We start from the raw sequence: 13,689 nt of genomic DNA, 5'->3' as shown, positions 1-13,689 counted from the left end.
GAAATTAATGGTTCTGCATCCTATCCGCAAAAAAAACGGAACGGACACGGAAACAAAATACGTTTGTGTGCATGAGGTCTAAGTATGTGTCATTGCCTTCTACCACTAGTGAGGCCCAGGGTTCACACAGAGTAGCTGAGGCCTCTGTTGGAAACGTTTGAGAACCTAGGCATTATCCTATTGCTAATGTATTGTTTTATGGTTAAAGAATAGTCATTGAAGTCAAATATGATGATTTAATTTAATGTTGTATTTAGCAATGAAGATAAATTGCGTAAAATAATGCCAGCTTATAACAAACAATCTTTATTAAACTTAACTTTATAGAAATAAGGACAATTTCATGTTTCTTCATTTACTAGAAACAACAATAGCTTTAAAACATAATGAACACTGATTGTTGTTACTTTTCACCTGAGTAAAATCCTATATTTTGGGTGCTACAGTACATAATGTCCGTTCAATTTTTTCTCCAGTTTTTGATGTTTTCAATAATTTGCTGTGCAGTTAGTTTTCCATCTTCAACTTGTTTCTCAATGAGTTGCTGTACTTCTTCCCATTGTTTAGAGCCTTTTTCTATACCTTCAAGAATCATGGAACGTGCAATTTCTATCCGCTTAGCTATGATATCCTTTCGTACTTGGGGAATTTCATCGAAAGATTTCCAATCAAAGGGATGTGGGATTTCTACTTTAAGCTCACCTTTACGTGTTGACATGTATGTTTTTACCTGTTCACTAGCAGAATTCTGTACATTTTGTAACATTTGAGTGAGGAATTCTATGAAGGCATTATATTTTTGGATGACCAGATCAATTAAACTGTTTGCATCAGCTAGAAACTTCTCATAGGAGCTCTGGAGTTGAGCATAAGCTTCATTGAGTTTTACATTTAGATTTTGAGAATGTTCAATTGCAGCTTGTTTGGCACTTCTTGACCAATCACTGACTTTTTCTTCGAATTTCATGGAAAGTTCTCTCACCTGCTTACGTCCCTTGTCTTCGGCATTGGTCAGTAGAACCACAGTTTGCTCATAATATTCTCTCAACAGTTCTTTGATTTGGTTAGTAATCTCTGAGATATTGATGCCATATTGTGAAGGCAGTTCTTTCAATGAATCAATGATGACTTTAAAGAGCTGAAGAATTTTCTCTTCAATTTCGTAATATTTCACAGACCATCCCACGATATTTGGGTCTAGGTATTCTTCTCTCAAGGCCTTGGCATAAACAAGTAACTGTTTTAATTTATCTATAAGCTCTTCATAGATCTTCTGGTAAACTTTAAGCAGCTGGTCCATGCTCTTTTTGATTTCTTTGACAAGATTGTTAAGGTATTGCACATACTGTGAATTCATGGCATCATTATACATTTGTTGGGTTTGACGTTGTATGTCTTGATAATTTTTGGATTTCAAGGCTTCAATAAGTTTTTCTGATTTTTGTGAAATCTCCTGAACCAATCCTTTAAGTTGCTGTAAGTTTCTTTCAATGTTTAAGGACTGGAGATCATTAAATATCTTCTTTGCAATCTCTTGTAGCTCTTTCACAAAGTCTTTAACCGCAAGGATGACTTGTCTGGTTTCAATTTTAAAGTTTGTTCCAGGGATATTAAAACTGACATCACTAATTAACTGGATGATGCTGTCAAGAATTTTTTGGATCTTCAGAATACATTGTTCCATAGTTTGTACTGCCCACTTCATACCCATGGCAAATTGTTCTTCACCGGTATATTTCTTGTTCTGGCCTGGTAGCTGAAATTTTGTACTCTTTAAAAATGTAATAGCTGCATCAATTACCTCTTTCATTGTACTTTGATAATTTCTGATTGCAGTTACAGATTGTTCATACAACTGTCCCCCATCATTTAGAAGGAAAGACATATCTGATGGGTCTTGGTACCATTGTTGAGCTTTGGAGACAACATTTGCATAATTTCCACTGGCACCCCTTGCAGCTGATTTAAGACGATATTCTAGGTAATCAACATGATAAGATGCACGTTTGTAAGCTGAAGACACTTCTGTCTGTAGACGTTCTTTCATCTGTAGGCCTGCATCTTTCATGTCCATGCCTAAGTGTTCCTTGTGGTATTTGTTGACACTGTTGTAGATGGCATCGGACATCTTGGGCAATCTTTCCTTGAAGCCGTTAAGTAAATCCTGAACAGCCTCCTCACGCCAGTTCAGTTTGTTTTGAATCTTGTCTGAGTTTTTTAGTGATATCTCATTTTTCAGTAAAAGTACTTCTTTTTCAGGTGAAGCCTATGGAAAGGGGAGAAAATTTGACAATCAGTATAGAATGTAACATCTGACTACATCTCATAACTTCAGCTACTTTATTAATTTTGCTTAAAGGTCCACCTTTTGCTAAGGGTAAAGGGTCAGCTCTTAAAGAGGCTTACCAAGATATTTATATCAATTATCTATCCTCAGGATAGGTCATCAATATCAGAAGGGCGGGGGTCCGATTCCTGACACCCCCATGATTAGCTGTTTGAAGAGACAAGTGGCGCTTATGTGAGTGCTGTGGCCTCTTCTTAGGCCAGTGACGTCACACTCATCGGTGGCATGGCCTAGGCGCAGCTCATTCCCTTCCAAGTGAAGGTGCTGTGTTTGGTAATCTGCAAGGAGGCAGCTCCAGTAAGCGCCACAGCCTCCTCGAACAGCTGATCGGCAGAGAGGGAACGTATTCTGAGGATAGGTCATCAAAATCTTGAAAAACCCATTTAAGACAACTTTTTGTACTGTGTCCTATTAGGGAATGTTAAGTAATAGAGGATCTCAGTTCAGCATCCAATAAAGCCAAAGAACGGCTGCTGAATGTAAGGGTACTTTCACACTAGCATTATTCTTTTCCGGCATTGAGTTCCGTCCTAGGGGCTCAATATCGCAAAAGAACTGATCAGTTTTATCCTAATTCATTCTGAATAGAGAGAAATCTGTTCAAGATGCATCAAGATGTCTTCAGTTCAGTCTTTTTGACTTTTCAGGATGGAGATAATACTGCAGCATGCTGCGGTTTTATTTCCGTCCAAAATCCCGGAACACTTGCCGGAATGCCGGATCCAGCATTTTTTCCCATTGAAATGCATTAATGCTGGATCCAGCCCAAAGTGTTTTGGCAAAACGGATCTGGCATTGCGGTCTGCGCATGCTCAGACCACAAAAAATGTGAAAAAGAAATTGCCGGATCCGTTTTTCCGGATGACACCAGAGAGACGCTTCCGGCATTTTAATGCATCTGTCATACGGATCAGGATCCTGACCCGTCTGACAAATGCCATTAGTTTGCATACGTTTTGACGGATCCGGCAGGCAGTTCAGTCACCGGAACTGCCTGCCGGAAACCTCTGCCGCAAGTGTGAAAGTACCCTAATTGTGCAACATAAAATGTTACATTCCCTGTGTTGTCACACATAAATTAAGAGGTAAGACATAGGCTCCACTAAACAGCACTGTCTTCAATAGTTATACTATTAATAAATATTATTAACAAATTGGCTAGCACTAGGCCATCAGAGTACCAGAGGATACTTTTGTGGGCCCACGGTTGAACACAATAGCTGGCCCCAAAGATCCAGTAGAAGACTATTGTATTTTGAGCTAACTTTAAGCTCATCACTTGCCACTATTTATTATGAAATAATTTACAAATTACCAGTTAGATGATATGTCATGTGTGTAAAATGATAACAGCAAGGTTCTCTGTTCAATTCAAATTGTATGTGTACATGCTCTTTATAGATAGATGGTGCTCCTGGAATCATCTCTTCTAGATGGGCCTCAGGAATTGCTATCTGACAGTGAATGTAAACAGAATATTCTACTAGAAATCTTACTTATACATTATAGTTTACTAAGATAAGATACTCACTGCAGGGCGACTGTACACTTTTAGTCTGATCGTCCTGGAATCTTTATCAAGGAGAAGACCCAAAGTACCAGTGGATGGAGTTGAGACAGATGAGGAGATACCATTTTCATCATGCTGGCAACGTATCTGGGCATTTGAGAATGTAGGGCTGGTAATGTCCACTTGGATGTTGTGATATGGCAACCTGACAATGAAATGTTACATAGTGAAGGCTTATATATGAAATTGGTGTGTTATTATGTTTTTAAAACATCATCTATTAGATACTGATATAGTATCTTCTTTCAACATTTGTACCAAGTCTATCAAGTTCAACCTTTGTCAATCATACAGCATTCATTGTTAGATTAATTATAACCCGCAATGACCATTTGCTATTAGATAAGCATCTAGACCTGTTTAAAATACTGAACCTCCCATTACTACCTCTTGTGATAGGGCATTCCACAGTGTGACTACTCAAACTGTAAAGAACCCTTTCCTATAGTCATGTCTAAACATCCATTCCTCTACATGTTATGACTGTCCCCTGGTCCATTGTAAACTCATTGGAAAGAACAAATCACAAATATGTTTACCTTAGACCATTAAATGAAACTTCATCCTTCCAGGTTGCACTTAAATCCACGTGTGCCAGACTTCCTTGTTCAATAAGATTCAGGCTTCTACCATTTAGTGAACCTGCTAATGAAACTGTAAAGAAAAAAATAACAATCTTAATTCAATTTCTGAACAAAGTATACAATATTACCAAAACATAATATAATGTCCGAGAACAAGAAAATGCATAATAAAAATAGAAAACTCACCATCAAGATCAAACTCCAGAAACTGTAGTGTTGAACTGCTGGTGGCGTCAATGGTGCTAACTAAAGAATCTGGTTTGTTTTCCAGCTTGTTTGTCCATGTGAGATTGTAAACAGGGGAAGCAAACTGAATGGAGCCAGATATGGAACCAAAGGCTGGGAAGTAAATTCCTGCAGGCATTCTCAAGTTAATTGGTGGGATCACAATGTTCTGTTCTGGGATCTCAATAGTTGGTAGGTCAATGTCTGCTAACTTGTTGAAGAGACTGTTGAAGTCCAAGTTGTAGAACTTTTTAGGAAGAGTGTATTTTGATAGCGTTATTTGATATTGTGGTGCAGAGAGTTCAACAAGGGGAATATTGGAGCCTTCTGCTGATGTGTACAATATGTTGATGTCAGCTGCAGGGAACTGAATTTGTGGGAAATATGAAGAAAATGGGTAAATGTCTTTGGGCAGTGTCAGTCCAGGGAAGGTTATGGTGGAACCATCTCCAATTCTTTCAGATGGAATAGGGTAGAAGAATCCATTGTTACTTTTTGTGTAAATCAGAACTGTTGATGCATTCAGGTATTGTTTTCTGTCAACATTAGTTGTAACATCAAGTTTCAAGACATCCCACAGGCTTCTGTCATACACTGGTAGTATAATTGACTTTAGAAAAGCCACATGGCCTTGTAATGATCCTCCAGCTTCAAGTCTTGCATCTGTCTGATCATTGGATAGCTTTACGTTGTGAGCCAGAATGAGAGACTCCAGAGTACCTTGTCCGTTTACAGTAAATTCTTGCTTATCAGTGTTAACATTTAATGTAATGCCTTGGTTTAATGATGCTGCTTCAATAAATGAATTGGGTTGGCTGATCTTTATTTGAAGGTCTGCTAGTAGACTCCAAAGGGCCAGTTCTAACGTGGCTTTGCTACTCTGCTGCCCCTTTGATGTAAAGAGTGGAGTGATTCTTAAATAATTTTCTTCTTTATGTTCCCAAATTGCATAGATTCTTGTGGTTGAGGCTTCAACAGCAAGATTTTCTGTAAAGTCCATGTTTCCTATGCCATCAGCTCTGGAGCTGCCTATGAGCCTCATGGTAGATCTAAGGTTGTTTGCATTCATGTAGGTGTTTGCATCATTGGTCAATGTCCCATAAAACGTTTGGTGAGTTAGAATGGTTCCGGTTATATCTCCAATTATTCTTGACTCAATTGAAAAGTAAGTGGTAAGTCCTTCAAGATTTAATGTATGATCAACTTTACCCTTTGCTGTGTTTCCAAACAATACATCATTATAATCATAAGTGAGTGTGATCTTGGATGACACAGTAGACTTTGTCTTTGTGTTACCTGTCAGTTCTTGTCTTAATGTACTCTTTAACAGTGGGGTATCCAATTTTGCATTTGTTATCACAGATGCTTCCACGTTTCGTTTTCCAAATGATATAGAGCTTTCATGTTTTCCTTCAGCAAATACAGATTTCAATGCTAATGCTGTGGCTAATTTTAGACCTCTCTTCCTTGTAAGCCCTGTTGTTGCATCTATGTTGAACTGAAGAGCTTCGATAACTGATGTGGAGGCTACACTTACTCTTGCGGAGACATCAGCCTGATTGTATATTCCAGCACTGGTGGTAAGTGAAATAACATTTGACTTAAAGAAGAACTCATAAGTGATATTTCCCAGTGCTTGAATTACTATACCATTCTGTCCACTTGGAAGTTTAACCTTAGGAAGAGAAAGTCTACGTAAAGAGTTGGGCACATGCAATACAGGCATTTCCAAGGAAGGTATCACTAACTTGTAAGATGGGATAGAGAACCCAACCATTGGCACAACAAAGCTTGGTGTGCTTATTTCTTTCGGAGCAACGTAACCAAAGGCAGGGAGTTCAGCTGAGAAGGGAGAAATTTCAATGTTCACCAGCGGTATGGTATAACCAGGGATTCTAAATGTTCTTGGTGCTTTATTAACTTGATTGTCCAATTTGTGCTTCTCAAACTTCACTTTGGCTTGATTGTAGGAGTCTACCAGGAGGTTCAATGCTTTATCTCTTCCATACTCAAAGTTTTTGTTAAGGGTCTTCATATTTGTATTGATTGTATCAAAAACTTTATCTAGCGGCAATGGTATCACATATGTATCTTTACTTTTCTGATACTGAAGTTTTACATTCAGATCAAAATTCTGACGAGTGGTTGTCAGCAAATTCTTCAGGCCACTTTTTTCCCACACAGAATATTCGAGAACCTCAGGTGTCTTCAATGATGTGTATGGGACTTGAATTCCAGGGATAGAGACTGGGATTGTCAAGAAATCAAGGTTAGCTTCTCCGTTCATTGTGAATGCAGCCTCAATATTCTCTTCATTATTACCCAGCAAAACTGTATGAGCCACTTTGTACTGGTTGAATCTTCCATTTGCTTGCCATGACAATTGTTGAATGGTTGGGCTGAGGGTAAAGTCATAGTTGTTTAGGAAATCAATCCTACCTGTCAGTTTTAGAGGGAAGCTTACTTTTAGATTTCCATTGTTTGCAGTGGACAGTTTTATTTCAAAGGCTCTAGTCAAGAAGGCAAACTTGTTGCTTATTATTCCAGTTGCCCGGCCCGATAGTTCTGCATTGTGAGTTGCTTCTAGTTCTACCTTCATCTCACTAATCTGAGCCTTTCCTTTCAGTGTAGCAATGCTGTTTCCAACATTAGGAGCATCAGCCTTAGACATGACATCAATATTTACGTAGTTCAGGAGCATGGAATCATACTTGAGGCTTTGATCCAGTTTCAGATATTTGTCATTTATTTTGTTAGTGCCCAAAAGTTCAATGTTGCCACCTTTCAGATTGAACTTGACATCAGCCTGGTGGTTACCTTCATCAGTGAACAGAGGGCAGGCCCATCTCCAGTTTCCTTTACCAGATGATATTAAGGAAATGCGTCCAATGTCCACTGTTGTGTCGACATCATTTTGCAGGTCAAGCTGACTTGAAAAGTCAAACTGTGGAATATTCAATCTATGAGAGTATTTTGTTGACACATCTGCTGTAATTTTCTTCTGCAATCTGACTATAACAGAGTTTTGAAGCTCAGCTGTATTCTTCTCAGTCCTCAAGTGAGCCTTTGTTTGGATCTGTGTCTGAATTTGACTTGCTGCAAAGATAACTTCACTTAAATGATCAAGTTTTACATGTCTGTTGGATAGTGACACAGTTTCTTTCAGAACCAGCTGTTCCATCAAAGGAGCTGAAATGCGTGCATCAGCTCCAAAGGTGAAAGCCAAAGCGTCAATCATTGAGGTTGCCTCGGTAGTTAGAGAAGCGACCATTTCTGGTGAATTCTCAGAGACTGTGGAATTTTTGACCTCAGCTAAAGTAGACATAGTGAAAAAAGGAGAAGCTACTTTGAATGAACCTGACAGCTTGCCAAATGTTGGAACAGAAACAGAGTGAGGAATCTTTGGAAGCTGGTATTCAGGAATCTTTATATCAGGGAACTGGAAATTTTCCAAGTTTAGTTTAGGGATTTTATACTCAGGTAGCTGCATGTCGGGGATGTAAATTTTAGAAATGGAAAATTCAGGTAGTCCCATGTCACTCATCGTTATATCTCTAAATAGAATGTCTGGGGATGGCAAGGTATAGTCACTTGAAATAATTTGATCAATTATTCTTACAACCTTGAGCCTTATTTCATTTAGATCAATTACGTAGGATCGTACTTTATAGCTGTTGAAAATTGTAAACTCAGGTGTAACAAATCTTGTTGGAATTTCAATGCCTCTTAGATTTCTGAAATTGATTTCCACAGACTGGATCTGTAAATCTGTGAATGGTACAATGAAGTATGGTGTCCTGAATGTTGCTTCTCTTAGTGCCCGCAGGCTAACTTCAAAGGCAGGAAACCTGATGAATCCTAAGTTGACTTCTGGAACAACAAACCCCTCTTCTACAAAAACTTTCAACCTATCAGCCCAATCCTGGATACCATTCTCTTGAGCAAAGTCATTAATCTTGGCAGCCACGGTGTTCCACTGCTCTGTTATGAAAAAAACTAAACGTCGGTAAGCCTGGCTCACCTGTTGTAGATATCGCTGGCATTCTTCTTTTATGTTCATAGCATATATTCTGTCTCTGGTGTCCTCAAGGTGTTCAATTACTCTGGTCTTCCATTCATTTAATACTGTTGAGGTCATGATGTCTTCGTACCACTTAGCAACAGCAGCAAACCTGGTCTCTCTTACTTGTTGAAGATATTCTGTGACCATTGCCCTCACATCATTCAAATATTGTCTTAAAGCTTCAGCTTTTTGTGGCAGCTCCAGAGCCCTCAATTTATTGTTTATTGCCTCTGTCAGTTCTTTGATCTTATTATTGAAGTCATCCACAAACTTGTCGTAATTAAAGGACCTCATCTTCTGAACTAAGATGTCTAAGTAATAGTTGATGTCATCAATCAGCTTCTTAAAGTCGTAGTCTTTGACTTGCTTGACTGCTTCATCGATAAATGCAATCACCTTCTTACAGTGTTGTCTGACATCAATGTTATTTAGCATGTCTGTTGCCTTCTTGATGGTTTCTTTAACTCTTTGTTGGTTAAGGAACTCAATAAACTTTTCTATGAGCACTTCCAACTTTTTGTCAATGTCATACTTGGCCACAAAGTCTTGAAATTTGTCAACGACTGCATTGATTTTTTCACTGATTTGAAATTCCTCTAATTGAGTGACAATAATGTTTTTAATTTGCTCTATAACAAATCTCATATTTTCAATCAGCACAGAGGTTTTGATCTGCTCAACATACTCAGAAATGTCAATGGACTGCAGGAGATGCTTCATCTTTTGAGCCATCTTATCAACATCAATTTCCTGTATGTAATACTGGATTTGGTATAGAAATCTCTGGATGCTAGCTTTGATTTGGTATTGTTTATCAAGATTTTGAATCCAAGCAGCTAAGCTTTGGTCCAAGTCATTAAACTGAACTACAAATTTCTCAATCATCTCAATGGTCTTTTCCCGTATTTTGTATTCATTGTCAAAGGCTTTCAGTTTCTCTACACATCTTTGAATCAGCAACTCAATGGATTTTTTGAGCTTCTCAAGGTCATAATTTTCTTTGATATATCTTTCCAGTTCAGTCAAAGATTTCTGTAAACGGAATTGTACTCGACGTAAGTAATCTTCAACTGCAGATTGAAGTTCCTCAGCTGTGATCTTAAAGCCCTTGGCCAATGATATAATCTTTTCTTTTGCAAGACTAGCTTTGCTTTCTATATCTAAACCGTTAACATATTCACTCATCCTTTGGCCAGCTGTATCCAATGCCCTTCTATATCTCTGGACATATTGGTCAATGTCAATGTCTTTCAGTGAATTCTGCAGGGCTTGTAGAGTGGTCAGTAGTGCACCTCTTACTCTCTCAAAATATAAAGACATGTTCTCAATGAACGGCAAGTGGATGATATGCATGTCTTTATTCTTGTCATATGTTATATGGCCAGAAATGCTAAATTCTTGAGGTGTACTGATGCTGTCTCTTAAGTTTAGAGAGTCGATTGGATTAAACTTGACAAAGGGCAGATGAACTTCTTTATCCAGTACAGAGAGGTCTGCTAGAGTTTGCCCACTAAGTTGAACTCCAATACTGTCAGCATTATTGAATGCACTGATATCTTGGTTGTACGTATTCTGGTCCAGACGACTCTTAAGTTTCCATGAGCTCAACTGTTCAGAAGGTGTGAACAACAGGTTTATACTGTAGTCTAGGAGAGTTTCATGGGTGTTGCCTGTTCCTAGCATATGTGTTGTTGATCCCCTGTAATCATGAACTAAATTAAAGGAAAGGGGTTCTGCTTTTAATATGAATTTGCTGTAAAGCTGTCCTGTCTGTTGCCCAAAAATCATCAGTCTTCCATCTCCATTAGTTTGAGAGTCAACGGTAATGGTGAATGGCTGCATAACAGAGCGAATCCTGTTAGTAAACCGCATAACTTTTGAATCACAATTTGTGCTGCTGGTAAGTGAGACAGAGAGGCCGGCAACATCCAGTGCAAATCTATGAGTATGGGCAGTTCCTTGAATATTTGCAATAGTGTCTGTGGTAACACTGGCTGCCATATTACCAGCTGAAAAGCCATATGAGTGCCTTATTTCATCTTTGTTGTAAGCACCTCTTACATTGCCATTGACATTCACCTTGAAGGCTTCCAGCTGCACCTGTCCTTTGTTGGTAATCTCTAGAGCGCCATATTGCAGTTCATTATTCAGCAGAGCTGTCATGGTATAGGGTTGCATTTGGAAGTCCAATTTGTGCTTGTGGAATTTGTCAGAGCTTAGCAAGTTTTCAAATTTGGAGGTAAACTGCAGAACATATCCTGCAATACTTAGGTCACTGCTGCTCTCCAGTTTTAGTTCATCATAGGAGCCCATTAAATTGGTAGAAAACTTCAGACCTTCTTTGCTTAACCTAAAGTTCAACAGATGTTTGCTGTCCACTCCAAGAAGTGTAGCTTGATACACACTACCAAGAGACAGTTCATTCAAGGCCCCTTTTCCATCAACAGTAACCTTGGCACTGTGTTGTCGATATCTTCCACTTGCCATGACCTTCATCACTGCTCCTGCTGATCCAATGCCGGCATTCAACTCGCTCTCCAACAATAATGGACTAAAGTTGACACTGGTGGTAGCACTAGTGGAAAGGCCATCTTGGTTGAGTCTCAAAGTCGCCTTGTGAACACCTCTACTTGCCTGGTTATTAAGAGTGACATCAGCATTTATTTCAAGACCAAGAGAGTTAAGAGAGCCAGACATAAGGGTATAGAATCGGTTGCGCTTATAGTCAGCCTGATATTCTGATCGGATGGCAGCCATCTGTTTCGACAATGTGAGTTCAAATTTGTTCAGCCCAACTAGGTTGAAGTAGTTTCCATTTGTATTTGACTTCAGGGTCAACTGCTTGTTTCTGTAATCAACAGTCATGGTGTTAACAAGAGCTCCATCTTGCAAATCCGTGGTTGAACTCAAAGTTACTACTTCGGACAGGAACATTCCTGACAATTTGTTTGTTGCCTTCAAGAAAGATGAATCAAACTTATAGTTGGATTCTATTTTTGTCTGGAAGCTTTCTGTGTTGAAGGTGGACACAAACATTAATTCACTGTTTGCAAAAAGGGAAGCTACACTCAGTCTAGTGTTGATATCAGACTGTGTCACTAGCATCTGGTTGTTGAGTGTTGATCTAGATGAGGAAACTGCAGAAGCTTCCAATCCCAATACACTTCTGGCCTGGTAAGAATAGGATCCTTTAAACAACTGGCTACTCCTTGGGTTAAATATTTCACTGAGCCTTATGCCTGCATCAAGAAGAGTGTGGCGTAATGATGCTTCATAGGACAAGGTCACAATGTCTCTTGGGTCATAGGATGCCTTGGCAGAACCTGGAGGAGTAAAAGTAAATTGATTAATAAAAAAAAACAACAACAATACTTATATATACCTACAAAGGATGGAAAATCTAGAAACAGTGAGCATGGATATTTTGTGTTTCACATTTAAAGAGGTTTTCCAGGACTCACTGAGGACCTATCCTTAGGGTCTGACTCCTGGTAACCCTGCTGCTCAACTGGTTTTTACTAGTTGAGGGACTGGAACAAGAAACCAAAGCTACATAGCTTCATACCCAGTGAAGTTGCAATTTACTTGAACCTTACATGGCCACTACAAATTGTACAGAACTATATAGTTCCAGTGCATGGTTCTGCCACTGCAACTGATGAAAACAGCTGGAGGTGGGGTGCCAGGAGTCAGACCCCTGCCGATCTGATATTAATGGCTTAGTCCTGAAACTAAGTCCTAAAAAGTCAGCAATGAGGCTCAAAACGTTAGAAATCTGAGGTGACTGGTGCATATATAATTGAGTAGGTCAGGAAGGGTACAGATGTAGCCGAGCTAAAGTAGATGGTTAATGTGTTAAGTAAACAAAGGCAAGTAAATGTTAATTGACTTTTTCAATCAATTTCAATGGCTTTTGTCAACATAACACTGTGACAAGTTATATCAGAGTCAATTTTAGCTCAGCTACTTCTGTAGATTGACATAAAAAAAGGATGGGCCCCTAGCCTGGGATTCCTCTATGAACTAGAACAGAGAGCTGCTCTGTGTGAATGGCTCCTATTTTGATGGACTTGAGCCATCCTTGTATTACAAGGATGACCATTCATCTGAATGGCACTCAATTAATACCACATTCTCCTGCCATGGCTTCCAAGAGCTTGAATAGGGACCTGTGATGATCCAGGAGCCACATTCTAAAAGGGGATGTCTCTGACCACACAAATCCTTTAAGGATATTAGAAATCATTGCAAAGTTTCATGACTTGTATCAAGGCACTCGACCTGTAGGCTTGGCCTTTTCTCTAGCCAAGGGAATCTTGCTTTCATAGTCATGCCCCCATGAGACTGATTCCTTTGGCAGTTTCCACTGATTTCAATGGCATTCACAGGCAAGAAATTATGCTAAAAAGAGGACTCACCATCAATGCTGTATGAGCAAATGTCCACGATGGAGTCTGCTTTCATTTGGTAGCTTAATGCAAAGCTCTGGATATCGCTAGTAGTGTTCCCACCACTGTACGATGCGGACCAGTTGTAGTAGTTGCTGATGATGTTAGACGATAGATCCAATACTCCGAGCAGTGGGACCTTTAGCTGGTAATACTCAGGAATGGAGAAGGCCGGAACTCTGAACTCACGCGCTGGCATGTATAAGCCCACTGACTGCATTTCAAGTGATGGAACCCTCACTGATTTCGCAACCAGCTGGTGAGATGACTTTCCTGCGAAGGGTAGTGGGATATTGATGGTAGTGCTTTCCTTGTTAAATTTGTATGTGATCTTTCCATCACTGCAAAAAAAATGAACAGTGTAATTATAAATGGACTGATATAAATGTTTGGAACGTACAACCATATATAGATGTAGCAAAGCTGAATTTGTCATCTAACTGCAACTTAAG

At 39.2% G+C, this 13,689-nt stretch overlaps 1 protein-coding gene across 1 annotated transcript in view; it reads right to left on the bottom strand.

Annotated features, from left to right (window-relative positions):
* Positions 1–222: 222 nt before the first annotated feature.
* The window catches only part of APOB (apolipoprotein B), a 36,002-nt gene continuing 22,535 nt past the window's right edge, over positions 223–13,689 (bottom strand). Inside the window, exons 25-29 of the mRNA XM_044289336.1 lie at positions 13,208–13,578; positions 4,688–12,112; positions 4,457–4,571; positions 3,879–4,062; positions 223–2,266 (exon numbers count right to left, since the gene is read on the bottom strand). Coding sequence (XP_044145271.1) covers positions 461–2,266; positions 3,879–4,062; positions 4,457–4,571; positions 4,688–12,112; positions 13,208–13,578 — 9,901 coding nt within the window. The 3' untranslated portion in view covers positions 223–460. The remainder of the gene's footprint in view (positions 2,267–3,878; positions 4,063–4,456; positions 4,572–4,687; positions 12,113–13,207; positions 13,579–13,689) is intronic.

The sequence above is a fragment of the Bufo gargarizans genome, chromosome 4, assembly GCF_014858855.1.
Source record: "Bufo gargarizans isolate SCDJY-AF-19 chromosome 4, ASM1485885v1, whole genome shotgun sequence".
Taxonomy (NCBI): domain Eukaryota; kingdom Metazoa; phylum Chordata; class Amphibia; order Anura; family Bufonidae; genus Bufo; species Bufo gargarizans.
This window is presented reverse-complemented; position numbering and strand designations above follow the sequence as displayed.